We start from the raw sequence: 15,067 nt of genomic DNA, 5'->3' as shown, positions 1-15,067 counted from the left end.
ATTTTTTTTTTAATTAACTATTACTATTAAAATACACACTTGCAAAAATTTTTTTGTCTTTGTCACGTCACACAGGGAGGGAGGGTAGTGGTTCTTCAAAATGCCACAAAATGTTACATGAGGTAGGATCACGTATTATTTATTACAGCCCCTTATGACTTTCCTCTACAAAACTTGTACTTATTGTTTTATTACTCCTGCAACGATATAAATAGTAAGGTGATTATTTCAGAAAGTATTATTTATGCATATTTGTAGTTATATTTTTGTTTTATAAATCAATATAAGTAGTTTTACAGTTATATATTATAGCAAAATAATCACACTGTTATTATTTTTGTTTGAGTTTTGGTTCACGCTTAATTTAACAAAATCTTTTTACATCCCGTAACTCCTTATGCCTTAATAGTAGTTAAAATATTCTTTATAATAAGTTTAAAGTCACCTTACGGTTTACTATATAAAATAAAAAGAAAGGTTTTTGATTTACTTATAAATCTATATCAGGCTGAAGGGGTGGGGTGGAAAAAAAATATTCTGGGTCTAATTAACATGATTTTTTCATTCCAATGATTTTTTAAGTTGCTTTTTTTAAATTCATTTAGGTGCTTCCAGATGTCCTAACAGTCCTTTCACAGACCACTGAGAAATAACACTAAGCCAGGTAGTTCAAACCTCATTCTTTTCCAAAGGATTGTAGGTAATGAGGCTTGAAACTTCCTGCTTAAATTCTATCCAAATTATTTTAAATTCAATCTAAATGTAAATTTTTTACATACTTATAGAAAAGACTTTAATGCTATTACACTAGATAGTTTAAATTCGTCAATAGATTGTGTATGGAGAACTAAATCGTTATTATTACGCATTTTAGTTGGATGGTTTGCACGTATAACTAAATCAAAACTTCTATTATGGATATAAATCTTTATTTATTTTTTTGAATTAATTTTTATACAATTTTCAAGTAATATAGATACCCTCGTTATCTATACTTCCTCGGTAGTATAGTGATAAGTATCCACGCCTGTCACGCGGTAGGCAAGGGTTCAATTCCCTGCTAAGGAGTAATGTGAGCCGGGATAGCTCAGTTGGTTAAAGCACTGCTAAAAGTTCAGAATAATAATTTGCCGTAGCACCAGTATTGCAGGCTCAAATCCTGGCTCCGCCAACTCAGCGTATGAGTAGTACTTCGGTACGAACGGAACTCTTCTCAATTAGCTCTGCTATTACGAAGTTTCCTTCACGACTAGTAAACAAATAACCTAGTCGAGTAAATGAAATGAAAATAAGCGTTTTCAATTATAATATATATATATAAAAAAACCCGTTAAAAACAAGATTAAAAAAAAAAAATCAATACAATAGTTTCTATACTTTTTTGAAATATTGCGTAAAAATTATTTCAAACAAATAAATGAATAAATAGAGATTTTCATGCATAATAGAAGTTTTTATTTAGTTACAATTAAACTCTTTAAATACGTCTCTTAAGATTTATGTTTTGCATGTGTTTTACAGCGATAATTGGTTTGTTTTCTCGAATTTTTTGGTTTCATATATTCTTATGTATATATTTTTGCATAACAAAAGTTGATTTTTGAAAACTGTGTATTGAAACATGAAAAACTTCCCCCTTCCTTCTTTTATTTACCCCACCCCCACCCCCACCCACTCCACCCCTCATCCCTGATGATACATGTACCTCACATTTTTTTTAAGTTAAGACACCAAGGCCGTCGGGGGTCGTTGAAAAAAAAAACGGGTGGAAAAAAAACGGGTCGTTGTAAAAAAAAAAAATTCCGCCGAAAAAAAAATTCCGCCGAAAAAAATATGAGGGTCAAAAATAATGAAGGGTCAAAAAATAATAAAGATTTAAATTTAATAAAGTGTAAAAAAATATTTATTTAAAAACAGCTTAAAAAAATTACAATTAAAGAAAATTATAAAAAATTACGGTTTATTGAGTGCAAATTTAATTTTTATAAACTCGTTAATCGAACATCTAATAGGTGGCGGTTTTATGGTATTTATAAGTTCTTCTTTTATATTTTCTTTTGCAAAACAACCAGCAAAATCGAGTCCTTTTATTTCTTTCCTTTTTTGACTTTTTGTTTTTTTCTGTGGTAATTTAATTTCAAAAGTGCTTGTGTTGTCGCATTCCCATACTTCTACATCATTATTAATTATTATAGACATTTTTTATCTAAAAAAAGATGAAAACTATAATAACAAGTTATATAAATATTAGTAATAAAACGTTAATAAAATAGAATAAAAAAAGACGCAAGAGTCAACTAAAAATAATATATTCTATTAAAAAAAATTTAAGTTCTTTTTTGTAGATCGCATGCCGGACATATGCCACATTGTTTAATGCAAAAATATCTTTGATTTATTTCTTGCAATTTTATTTTGTTTATTTTGTTTATTTTGTAGAAATAGAGATGCATTTCTATAAAAAATAAAAAAAAATTAATACTAAAAAAGAGTAAAAAATATTTTTATTAAAAAATAATAAAAAATAGACATACCTTTTATTTTATTTCTTTGTCTTTTGTTGAGTTTTGTTTTTTTTGCGTACCCAAATTTATTCATTATTTTTCTAGCTATAAATATAAATTAATATGGTTTACAGTTACAAATTTTGTATTCAAAACAAAATCAAGTTGTTTAACAGCCCATTTTTTATAATTTATTAATAATTTGTATATACGATCAAATTGAGTGTTGTTTAAAAACCAATAATAATATTGAGCTTTTAACCATTCAAAAGAATAAGTTATAAAATTTTGTTGAGCAAAATAAAATTCCGTATATAAATATTTAGTAGAAAATGTATTTAAAATCATTTCAGGAATAAAATGACATAAGGGTATATCAAATTTTTCTTTAAGCATCTCAAATTCTTTAAGGGTTCTGCTGTAGGCTAATTTTCTTTTACACATATCTTTTAACGTAATCACTTTTTCGTTTTAAATATATCGTATATCGTTGATATCGTATCCCAACCAAACCATGATCCATAATAAAAATTGTAATCTTTAATTTCTTTTCTTCTAGGTTGCATTTTTTATTTTTTGCTATAAATATAAAATAATATTGTTTACAGTTATAAACTTAGCATACATAACAAAATCATATTGTTTTAAAGCCCAATCCATATATTTTTTTAATAAATTGTAAAATTGTTCGTATTGAATATTTTTTAATAAATCGTTATAATAATGAAATTTTAATATTTCAAATGTGTGATATATTAAAGTTCGTTGCGTAAAATAAAAATCTAAATCATTTCTAAATATAACATCCTTAAATAAATGTGGTAGATAATACGATTCTGGATTTGGAATGAGTTCAGGATCAAAATAACGCATAGACATAATTTTTGAAAGTTTTTCTTTGAATATACGGAATTCTTTAAAGATTCTCTGGTGAGCCAATTTTCTTTTACACAAGTCTTTTAATAAAGGTATTTTTTCATTTTTGAATAATAATGTTGTTTGTGAGCAAAACCATACCGTTTTTTCATAATTAAAATTGTATTCATTGAGGCTTTTTCTTTCTTCTTTTACCTTTTTTGTTTGCATTTTATTAGTTGTCTAAAAAAATCGATTAATAATATTAGCATGTATAAAACAATTGTTTGTAGTATAATGGTGTTGTTCTGTTGACCATTCTATATAATCTAAAATTAAAGAATAAATTTCTTTCATTAATGGTATTTCTAATTGTTTTCTCGGAAAAGCCATAATTGAAAATTCTCTAAAAAGTAAGTGATATAAATTTCGTAAATATCGTCTTTGCAAATGAAAAAATAACAAATGTTTTTTTGCTTCTAAAGGTTCATCAAAAAAAACATCACAACGAAAGTTGAAAAATAATAATCTTAAATAATCACCGTTTCTCCATTCACATCCTTTGAGTTTGCTTTTATTCAAGACCAATATTAATTTATTTTCCAACTGGTTAAATTCGTAATTTATTCTTTTATAAGCTAAGGTTCTTTTACATAAATCTTTTAATGTCAATTTGGGTTTATATAAATATTCGATATTTATTTCACTATCAAATAAGGGGATCTCATCTAACTTGAAATAGTCGTAATGATAATGATAATAAGAAAAATGTCGTTCTCTGGCGTTAAACCAAATATCTGTTTTAGCTTCAAATTCATGTATACGATTAAGAATGTTTCGTAGATATTGTAATCGTGTTCTATTCTTCTTGAGAATTCTTTGATTTTTTTTTTGTTTATGTAAAAATTGATGTAATGCATCAAATTCCAATTCAAGTATTCTGCTCATATATCCCCAGTTGCTTCCCATGGTTATTTTTAATTAGTTATCTAAAAAAAAGTTACAAAATATAAAAAACAAATATAAAAAAAAATTTAGTTTGTTTTGTAAAAATTCAAAAGTTCTTGTTGCTTTGCTTCGATAACTTGACTAGGATAAAACTCGTTTGGTGGAGAATAGATCGGCAGTAATTTTTTGTTCTCCTCACTTACAAAGTTTATACTTTCCTCATAAGAGGGTAAACGTGGTATTTTGTTGATAAATTTGTTAAACACATCTATTCGACCAATGTTTTTACATAATACTAATGTTAATTCTAATTTGCTCTCCAAAGTTCCATAACATTTTCCATGACTATCTTCTACAATGTTATCTTTAATGTATTCCATAAGATCTATTGCATCTTTTAGTTTTTCTTTTGTTCCACGTGGTATTGACAAGCAGAATTTAATTTTCCTAGCGTTTTCTAAAGTAAGCTCATCGCTCAATTGATTGAAGATTTCGTTAGGATTCATTTTTTATTAGTAAATCTAAAAAATGTATTTTATTAGTTAATCTAAAAAATATAATTTTATACAAAAAAAAAATTTATTGTATAGTAATCGTGATGAATAAATTATAGTTATAATAAATTGTTTAAGTTCTTCTTGTGAAATAAAATTCGGAAATCCGACTGCTACATTATATTCTTCAGTAGGTTTATCGAACGAGTTTATATTTAAGTTTGTTTATAATTATCGTTTGCAATAGTGTGGGCAAAATATTTTTCTTTATTTCTCAAACTGCAAATGATTTTTTTATTAAACGGCCATTTTAAAGCTTCGTCTACTTCTCCACGAAGGATTTGAAAATAAATGGCTACATTATTTTCGTTTGTGCTGCGTGTTAGAATTTTCATGCGATAATGATATCCTTCTGGTGTGTAAATGGGTTCTGAATAATAAGGTTCGTCTGATAACAATCTTAAAATCATTTGATCGAGTTTTATTATTTGAATATCTTTAAAAGTGTGCTGTGTAACATTATTTTTTTTGCTTGATTCGAACATTTTTTTTAACTTTAAAAATTCTGCACTGTTTTCTTCTACAATTTGATTGAGTTTGGTGATTTCATTGTTGAGTTTTTGAAATCCATCTTGATTTGCCAAGATCAACATGTTATCGTAAACAAGACTATTTAAATCCGTCATTTCTTTGTTTGTTTTTTCTATGATTTCATAGAGTTTGATGTTTTCTTCCTGTAGTTTTTTAATGTCTTGTTCTTGTTCTGTTTCTTTGTTTGACTTTGTTTTACTTTCAACAACATGTTTGATTAGAATTTCTTGTTGTGTTTTCAAACCTTTCATGATATGGTTAATAGTGAGATTTAAATAATTTAAATTTTTATTTTCATCTTGAACAATTCGCTCGATGTAGATCTTTTGTTGCTCTTTATAATCATTGAAACAAATAACAGAATGTTCATAGTAATCTTTATTATTAACAGCAGTGTTGCAAAAAGAGCATATTTTATGAAGCACTTCAATAAATTCATTGTCGCATTCGTGATTCAATAAATCTTTTACCTTTTTTTTGCAATTAAAACATTCGTGGTCATATTGTTCTGTAGAGCATAATAGTTGATGATTCATGAGATCTTCCATAGTAAATTCTACTTCACAAAAACAGCATGGAAAGAGGATAGTAGACATTTTTTATTAGTTGCTAAAAAAATAATCATTTATATAAAATACTATAATAAATACACTCGTCTTAATATACAAAATATAAAAATAATTATTAATCATTAAAAATATTAAAAATATAAATGACAACTATGAATTTGATGAATTTGGTGATATATTTGATGATAATCAAGAACAAATAGGAAATTTAGATTTCCCTGAATTTGGTGACAATCAAGAACTAATAGAAAATTTATATTTCAATATTGAAACAAACAATTCTTTTATGTTATTTTTAGACATTATTTTTATTTTGCTAAAAAAATTAATGCAAAAAATTAAGAATTAGGTAAATCGTCCATTTTATTTGTGACATCTTCAATATATTGATTAATATCAATTTCATTAAAAATTTCAGTCATGTCCAATTTTATTTTTTCGAGTTCTTCATCAAACATTTCATTGTTTTCTTCTAGCAATAATTTAAGCATTTCTTGGAGGTAACTTTCATAATCTTCTTCTGATATTTCATCGGTTTCTTTTATTAACAAAAACAAATCGTGATAACAAATGGTTGTTTCATTTATAAATTCTCCAAAACTAATAAAAAAATAGAAAAAATAAAATAAAGAATAAAATGAATAAAAAAAGATATAAAAAAACATTCTTACCATCCACAAGCTTTTACAAATTGTTTCATTATTAATATATTAGTTGGCTAAAAAAATTTACAAAATAAAATATACATTAATGTAAAATAAAATTTTGTATTATTTGTATAGTTTCTTTTATATTGTTTTTAAGTTCTAAATTTGTTTCCGTTGATAACCAACGAGAGAGAGCTTCTTGTAGTATTGTTAATCCGTCTATTATTTCGGGATTTTTTTGAAACAATAAATTTAAAAGTCTAAACATTCTTTCGTGTGTATCGCGATAATCTATTTCAATACATTCAATTTGATGACTTTTGTAACCAAGATAATAAGCTACAGTTTGCCAACAACTTTTTAAACGATCTGCAATTGTAAGCTTGATTCGTGTTATGTTCATTTTATTATTACTAAAAAATATTACAATTTTAAATAATTTATTAACAACAATTTACAATCAAATAATTTTGAAAAAAGTTTTTTATAAACAATTTTATTTTCCCATTCTGTTAAAATAAAATATAAATGTTTTATTGCTCGTTTATGATTTCGTAATATGAATAGTGTTAACATTTTTTTCATTTTATCAACGTTTTTTATGTAAGAACTGTCGATTTTTTTAATATGATTTCTTTTAAATTTTAACTCTATAGCTAGTTGCTTCCATTCACTCTGTAGTTGTTTTGATATATTATTTATTATTTGTTTAATCATTTTTTTTTCTATTTTAAAAAATAGTAAATATAAAAAATCCGTATATATATACAGTAAAGATATAAACAAATAAATATAAAAAAAGACTATTAAAAAATTTATTTATAAAAAAAGGTATACAAAAGATTTAAAAAAAAAAAATTACAATATTACAAAAAAAATATTTAATTCGAGTCGTGTTCGGAATCTGGACTCTCTAAAAAAACGAGAGAGTATTAAAAAAAGTTCTTTTTTAAACAGTTTAAAATAATAAAAAATTTTCACTTACGTGGTGAATAATCCCAATGAGAGGGTCCGATTATTTTATTTTGCAAAGCAATGTTTTTGATGGTTTCACAATTTTTTTTAAATTTTGTAATTCTATATCTATAAGAAAAAATAAAATAACATTATAAAAAATTATTTTTATTTAAAAAGAGTAAAGTATAATTAAAAAATTACCTCTTCTGGGATTATATGGAAAAACGTTATTTATATATTTTTTTTTACCATTTTGGATAATATAATATTGACCATTTCTACTATCGTCATAAATGAAATATTCTGTTTTATTTATTATGATATTTCTCATTTTTTATCTAAAAATAATTTAAAATTGGTTATTTGATGTATAGATACCGTGTTATTTCTTTCTAAAATAAAATATAAATAAAGTTTAAAATAAAAAAATAACATTTTTTTAAAATTAATGCCTAAAATAAGATATACTCCTAGAAGCATTAATACTGTCACTATGGCACGCACAAAAACAACAGTTCCTAGAACAAAAAAATCAATTCAAACACAAACTTCTAAAAAACAGAGTTCAACATCGACACAGACTGCAAGCGAGTATTTACCGAGTAATTGCAAAAGAATATTAACAAGTTTACGAAGAACAAAAAAAAAATATAAAGATAATAAAATTAATCGCAAAATTGGAAGAGTGGGTAAAAAAATAAAGCGATGGGTTCATACTGCTGAATCGTATGTCAATATTAAACATCAAAGAAACGAACATAAGAAGAAATAATATATTTATAAAAAATTTACAAAAATTTTTTAGATAAATTATTATATTTATTTATTAAAAAATCTTGCAATCTTCTTGCGTTATATTGTTTACGGTTTTTGTTCTTTTTTTTTTTTTTCTAAAAAAATAATAAAATTTATTTTTCAAAAAAGTATATTTTTATTTATAAAAAAATATTTTTCAAAAATAACTTACTTTATCTAACGGTGCAATAATTTCTTCTGGTTTTTCTACTACTTTATCTGGTTTTTCTTTCTCTGTTTTGTTTTCTATTGTAAAGTCAATAGTTTTATTTGTCTCTTCATTAAAAAATTTATAATCAATTTCTTCATAATCGTCAATAACAATTATTTCTTTTTTATTAGAATCCATAATGTCGATTCTCTCGTTTATAGAATCCATAATGTCGTTTTCTGAAAACTCTAAATCTTGTTCTTCTTCTATAGCTACTTCTATATCTGATAACTCTTTTTCTGTAAATTCAATTTTGCCAGCAATGATTTCATCATTAGCGATAAATTTCTCATTTTTAAAGAACGTTTTGCATAGCATGTTTTTGCCATTTGATTTTGTTAGTTCAAAACGAGCTTTTTATGTAAAAAATTTAATCTCTACAGATTAACTTAGTATAAAAGAATAAGTGATGTAACTTATGTAATGAAAAGAAAATGCTGTGTCATGGTAGTTAAATTTAGAAAGTTTTAATAACGTTTTTATGAGTAAGATTAAAAAAGATTAAAAAACGGAGTAAACAACTTTTTAAAAACTCTACGAAGAAAAAACTCTACGATAAGCGTTAAAACAACATGTTAAATAAATTCAAAACTTTATGAACCAATACGTCGACGTAGCATAGCGCACTCGCTCGCCGCACTATGTTTAAATCGTCATGCCATTAGACCGTTGTGGGTTCGACTCTCGTTGAAGGTTTAGAAAGTTTAGAAAGTTTAGAAAGTTTAGAAAGTTTAGAAAGTTTAGAAAGTTTAGAAAGTTTAGAAAGTTTAGAAAGTTTAGAAAGTTTAGAAAGTTCTATGTTAACGCAGGGGGCGCAAGCTCGCTGAGCAGGGGGCGAAAGCTCACTGATGTAATGTCTAGAAAGCTTAGAAAGTTCTATGTTAGTACAGGGGGCGCAAGCTCGCTAAGCAGGGGGCGAAAGCTCACTGATGTAATGTCTAGAAAGCTTAGAAAGTTATATGTTAATACAGGGTGCGCAAGCTCACTGAGCAGGGGGCGAAAGCTCACTGATGTAAAGTGGAGAGTGTGAGAACGAGTGAGCGCACGAGTGTGTGAGTAAGCAGGCTAAGGTAAAAAATCAGGCAGAAATAAGTAAGTTAAGTAAGGACTAAGTAAGTAAGTAAGTAAGAAAAAAACAGCTGTAAAAAACAGTATAAGAAAAACATAAGTGAGTAGGCCTACTAAGATAAATAAAGTCAGAATAAGCAAGGTAGTGTCAGGGCGACACAATGTTTTTTACGCACTAAAAAAGATATAAAAAAAACTAAAGTCAAAAAAAAAATACAAGTCAAAAAAAAATTAAAGTCAAAAAAAATGTCTGCAGATGACATTGATTTTTCGCGTATGATTGTAAGACGAAATTTGTTTTCAAAACCTTCAATACATAAAAGTAATTTAAAACCAAAATATTCATCTAAATTACCAAAATATACAGTAGATGGAAAATATCCTTTACATAGGGATGCCTTTTTTGATTTTTTTGATAAATCTTCATTTGATGAAAATGATTTAACAGATCCTAATAACACAGAATTAAGAAGTATAAAACGTAGAAGAGTTAAGAAAAATTTGAAAAAAGTAAAGCGTCAAATTTGTAGAAAAGCACTGATGTGTTATCGAAAAACCAAAAGCAAGTATATAAATAATAAACAAAATCGAGAAAAGAAACGAGTGGGAAAACACATTTATCGATTTGTTTTAACCAAAGTAGATCGAAATAAACAAAGAAACGCAATATTTTAAAAAAAATGAGACGTCTAAAACATAGAGGGGTTAAAAGATATATTTTTATTCATAAAAGAACCCCTCATTCTAGACCTCATAGACCTTTATATGGAAGAGGTAGAAAACGTATTATTAGAAAACGTGGTAAAGGTTTCCTTGGCAACATATTAGGAAACATACCGGTACTTGGCGGTGTTTTTAAAACTATATTTTGAGCGGATTAAAAAAAAGTATAAATACAAAGCAAGTTGATGTTTCATTGCATAAAATGAATTCAGTGCAAGTGTGTAAACATATACATCGAAGAACGCACAATAAAAAGTACTGCAAGAGATGTTTTATCAAAACGTTTCAACAACATGTAAAAGAAAACATGTCTGATTATATGCTGTTATTAAAAGATATGAAAAAGTATAATAAAAATTCATTGAAAAATTTACGAACTGATACAAGTTCGAGAGGTGATTATATTTTAACGTATGAATATAAAAATGGCTTTGCTGAAATTATAAGTGGCGACAAAGTAAACGGTCATACAAAATCATCAACGTTTTTGGGTGGTTTAATATTAGATTATGATATTGTAAATAATTTATACACGTTATCTCATGTAAATAAAGAAATATTTTTTGTTGGTAATCAAATACCAAAAATATATTGTTAAAAATAATATTTAATAGTGTTTTTTTTGTTGTTATTTTAAAAAAACTATAAATGTAGTTTTTTACATAAAAAAATTCATTTTGAAAAAAAAATGGATTTTAAAACTAGTTTACAAGAATTTTATAAATCAATTGATAATTTAGAATCTTCTACTTTTACAGTTAATGATAGTTTAAAACAAGTCCATGGAAACTTTAAATTATTTTTTCGTTTGGACGGTAGTAAACAAATCAAAGTAACTCGTGTTAATAATAAAGCTCATATTGATTTTATTTATGGTGAAAAGAAACACGAATTTGAAATGTTATATGAAGATTTTATCGAAGTAATCAAACACTCATTCAATATTTGGTTACTCGAAGAAGTGGTTCTCATATTAAAATATGGAACTTGAAACTTATATGGAAGAATTTTATCCAGGTCCAAAACTCCTTGATTTATATATTGAAGTATTTAAAGCTTGTACTCAAAATAAAAAGGAACCTTTTAGTTTGTGTTTATTTTCGGAGCACGGCTATTTTATTAAAGTAACTCGTTTAAATGACAAACTAAATATTGTATTTATATATAAAGACGGAACAAAACATCAATTTGAAATAACAGAAAAAAAGTTTTTATTTTTTTCTTTAAAATCTCAATCAATATGGTTAATAGAAAAAGAAGGTCGAAAATATATTATAGATCCAAGAGAGTTCGAGTTCGAGGAAGACGACGTGGTAAAGGAATAGCCGATTTTAATACTCCAAAAAATGTAACCAACGCTTTGCAAGTGGGTTCACTCTTATATAGTTTAAGAAAAGCATGGAAAGGCAAAAAAACAAAAACAACTACAAACGTTTCTGTTGTTACCAAACCCTCCAACCCTTATATGCCGCCGGACAAAGTTTTTGAAGTATATTAAAAAAAAGACATTTTTTTGTAAAAAAATATTATTTAAAATCTTCTATACAATATATATGTACAAAAAAATTATTGTCTTGTTTTTCTTCGGTCTTTTTATTTTTATTGCGTTTTAATAATGAAGTCTTTTTTCCTTTGCAAATTGAGCAGGGTAATTTATACAAGTGTAATTTAACAACTATTTTGGTTGTCGTGTTGATCGCAAAAATTTCTTTGTTGTAAATGAGTATAGTATAATTTTTTAAAAGTTCAATATTTTTCTTTTCTCTAAATAAAATAAAAAAAATTTTTCCAAATCCACCACAAGTTAAACATTTTTGTTTTACGAGTTCTTGTATGAGCGTGTACGAAAATCTCTTCATGATAGTTTATATTAAATTCTGTGCGAGCAGCCTTTTTATTTCTTTTTTAGTCATGATATCATCAATAGGATTATCTAAAAATTGATAAGCGTTCTTTAATCGAGGTAAATTGTTCAAATAAATTCGATTGATTTCATTTTGCTGCATGTAATAAATATTTTCCTCGTTTAATATAGAAGGAATAGCTTTAATATCTAATAATGATAATTTATCCCATGTTGCTTCGTAATTTGTTCTCAAGAGACCGGCGTCTTTTAAATATCTTTTAATACTATTTTGAGCCAATATTTGTTTTTCAAAAATATCATAATCCAAATCCAAGGTATTTCTTTTGCTTTCATAGACAATAGATCTCGTTCCAGTTTTTCTTGTTTTCTCATATATAAAGGTAGTTGCATGTCTTTTTCAAACAGTTGTTTAGCAGTTTCATCAAGATACGGAAAGAGTTCTTTTTTAATAAATTGAAATAATGAATAAAGATTTAATTGAACTTGTGCAGAAGCATGAAGAATTGATACTTCGAAGAAATAGTAATTTAACAATCTGCACAATGAAGGTAAGTAAATTTGATCGCTATATAAAACACTTTCAGTGCGAAATAAAAGAGTTACAAAATAAGCGGCAAAAGCACCACATAAACTGCCATTATTCCATTGAAAAGGAAATTGTTATATGAAAAAAAGACATTTTGATTTCCGGTCATTTCACTATATTTTAAAATAAATTTAGTAAACCAATAAAACTCGTGATTATCTGCTGTCCATTCTGTAGGAAAATGATTTGTTTGTCGCATATAAGAACTAATGTCGATTTCGTTATAGTTTATATTAATTGTGTTAATTTATACATTGCTGCTTATTTCTTCTATTGATTCAAACAAATGTCTATTAAATCTTAAATATTTGGGAATTTGTTGTAACGCACTTTCTTCTCCTAAACTATCAAAACAAAAAAAATGTCCATTGTCTATTTTAATCAAAGCTCCCCAATGTTCACCTGCTTCTTTGGATGTTTCATTATTATAAATAATAAAAGAACCATTTTTTTTCATGTTGTTAACAACATGAATATGAGTGTGGTTTTGACTTAGTTCGTCAAAAGCATAAATTCCTATAAAATAATTTTTAAATTCTGTATTTTAAAAATAACGAGACAAAGATTCATCAGTAGCCATTTATTCTTCTTTTTCTAAACTAAAAAAACTCGTAATAAATAAAGTTACAATAGCATGTAATATATTAACAAATAAAGTTTTTTTATTGCTGGTTCCGTCCTTTATAATTCCTTCGATATTTCTTTTAACAGATTTCTTTTTTAAAGCACCATCTAGTTTTTCTATCAAAGAAGAGACGGTAGGTAATACTTTGGTAGTAAATGTATCTACGAAACCATCTGTTTGATCGCCATCTGTGTGATCAAAAGAAGGTTTTATATCTCTTTCCATTACTAAACAAGTAAGCTTACATTTGTAAAAATCGGCTATATAACTATCGTCTGGATGTTCTTTTTTCAATTTTTCAAATTGTTCAAGATGATTAGAGCAGAGTTGAGGATTTTCTAAAGGATTTTAAATTGACTATTTTTAAAACATTTTTCAATAGCATAAGAATTTAATGTTATTCTTTTAGAATCAAGTACATTTTTTAAAAATTCAATAGATTTTTGATCCGTATAATGCTCTTCATGTAAATGATCAGATGAGGGCGATGAGTTTCCTGATTGGTTTTCTTGATGTTTATATTTCTTAGATACTTCATCTAGTGCGCAAATAGCGCAATTGTTATGAATTTTTTTAATGATGCTATTAACGCGATTCATTTTTAATAAAAAATGCGTAAAAAAATGCGTAAAAAATTTTTTTTATACTTTTTTAATGATTTTTTTAAAAGAATACGCTCTTTTTTAATAAAAAATACATTTTTTTTAGTTGTGGTTGTTAGATTTTGAGTTTATAAGCAACGGTGAACGACATCAGTGGGGAAAAAATTGTGTTAGAGAATTATGTTTAAGATCAATCTGTGATAAAAAATTTTATCACACACAAGTAATACCGTGTGAAAAGTTCGAAAATTTGGAAAAAAAAGATAAAAAAGTATTTTTATATTGTCTAAATAATATTCATGGATTAGAGTATTATCCCTCTTTCAAATATACTAGCGAAATCATATTTTGCTGCTCTGTTGTAGAGTACTTAAAATCAATATTTTCAAAATTTGAATATAATCTCGTGTTTTATAAAGGTGGTATCATGGAGAAAGATGTGTTGACTACGATAAAAGAGCAAAAAATATATACTTTTGATTTAAATAAATTACTATTTCCAAAAATAAGTAAATTACCGAGATACTTTAATAACGAAAGTTTATGTAGAGAACATTTTAAACATAAACACGTAAAAGAACATACACACGAACATTGCCCGAAATATGAAACGTATATGTTTGCATTTTATTTAGAAGATTTTGTGAACGGATTTATAAAAGATGGTAACGTACAAAAATATACAGAATTTAATGTTGAAGAGTTTTTAAGTTTTATTCGTTTAATAAAAGATAATATTAAATGTGTTTATATGTTAAAAAAAGACACATGTGAATGTTTTAATAATATATTTAAAATAAATAAACTTGTATATCAACTTTTTGACATGGAAAAAAATAAAAAATAAAAAAAATGTCTTTTTTATAATCCTTCTTTAGAGTTTAAATAATACTTGGTATAATTGACATCTTTGTGAATAGGACGACTCGAGACCATTTTGTTGTTATCGTAATTATAAACTTGATCGTCTTTTCTGTATAGAATTATTGAAATGTTAAAGTTTCTTTTAAAGAAAAAAAACCATT

The 15,067-nt window shown here is 25.9% G+C and overlaps 1 protein-coding gene across 1 annotated transcript; it reads right to left on the bottom strand.

Moving 5' to 3' along the window:
• Positions 1-5,016: 5,016 nt before the first annotated feature.
• Positions 5,017-5,988, bottom strand: LOC136074691 (TNF receptor-associated factor 3-like). The gene has a single exon (XM_065787032.1). It carries the CDS (start codon positions 5,986-5,988, stop codon positions 5,017-5,019), a length of 972 nt encoding a protein of 323 aa, XP_065643104.1.
• Between the last annotated feature and the right edge of the window lie 9,079 nt (positions 5,989-15,067).

The sequence above is a fragment of the Hydra vulgaris genome, chromosome 01 (genome assembly GCF_038396675.1).
Source record: "Hydra vulgaris chromosome 01, alternate assembly HydraT2T_AEP".
In the NCBI taxonomy this organism is placed as follows: domain Eukaryota; kingdom Metazoa; phylum Cnidaria; class Hydrozoa; order Anthoathecata; family Hydridae; genus Hydra; species Hydra vulgaris.
The sequence above is the reverse complement of the archived record's forward strand: the minus strand, read 5'-3'. Positions and strand labels throughout refer to the sequence as shown.

Coding starts and splice junctions, on each gene's coding strand:
- LOC136074691 (XM_065787032.1), bottom strand. CDS start 5,988: ATGTCTACTATCCTCTTTCCATGCTGTTTTTGTGAAGTAGAATTTACT.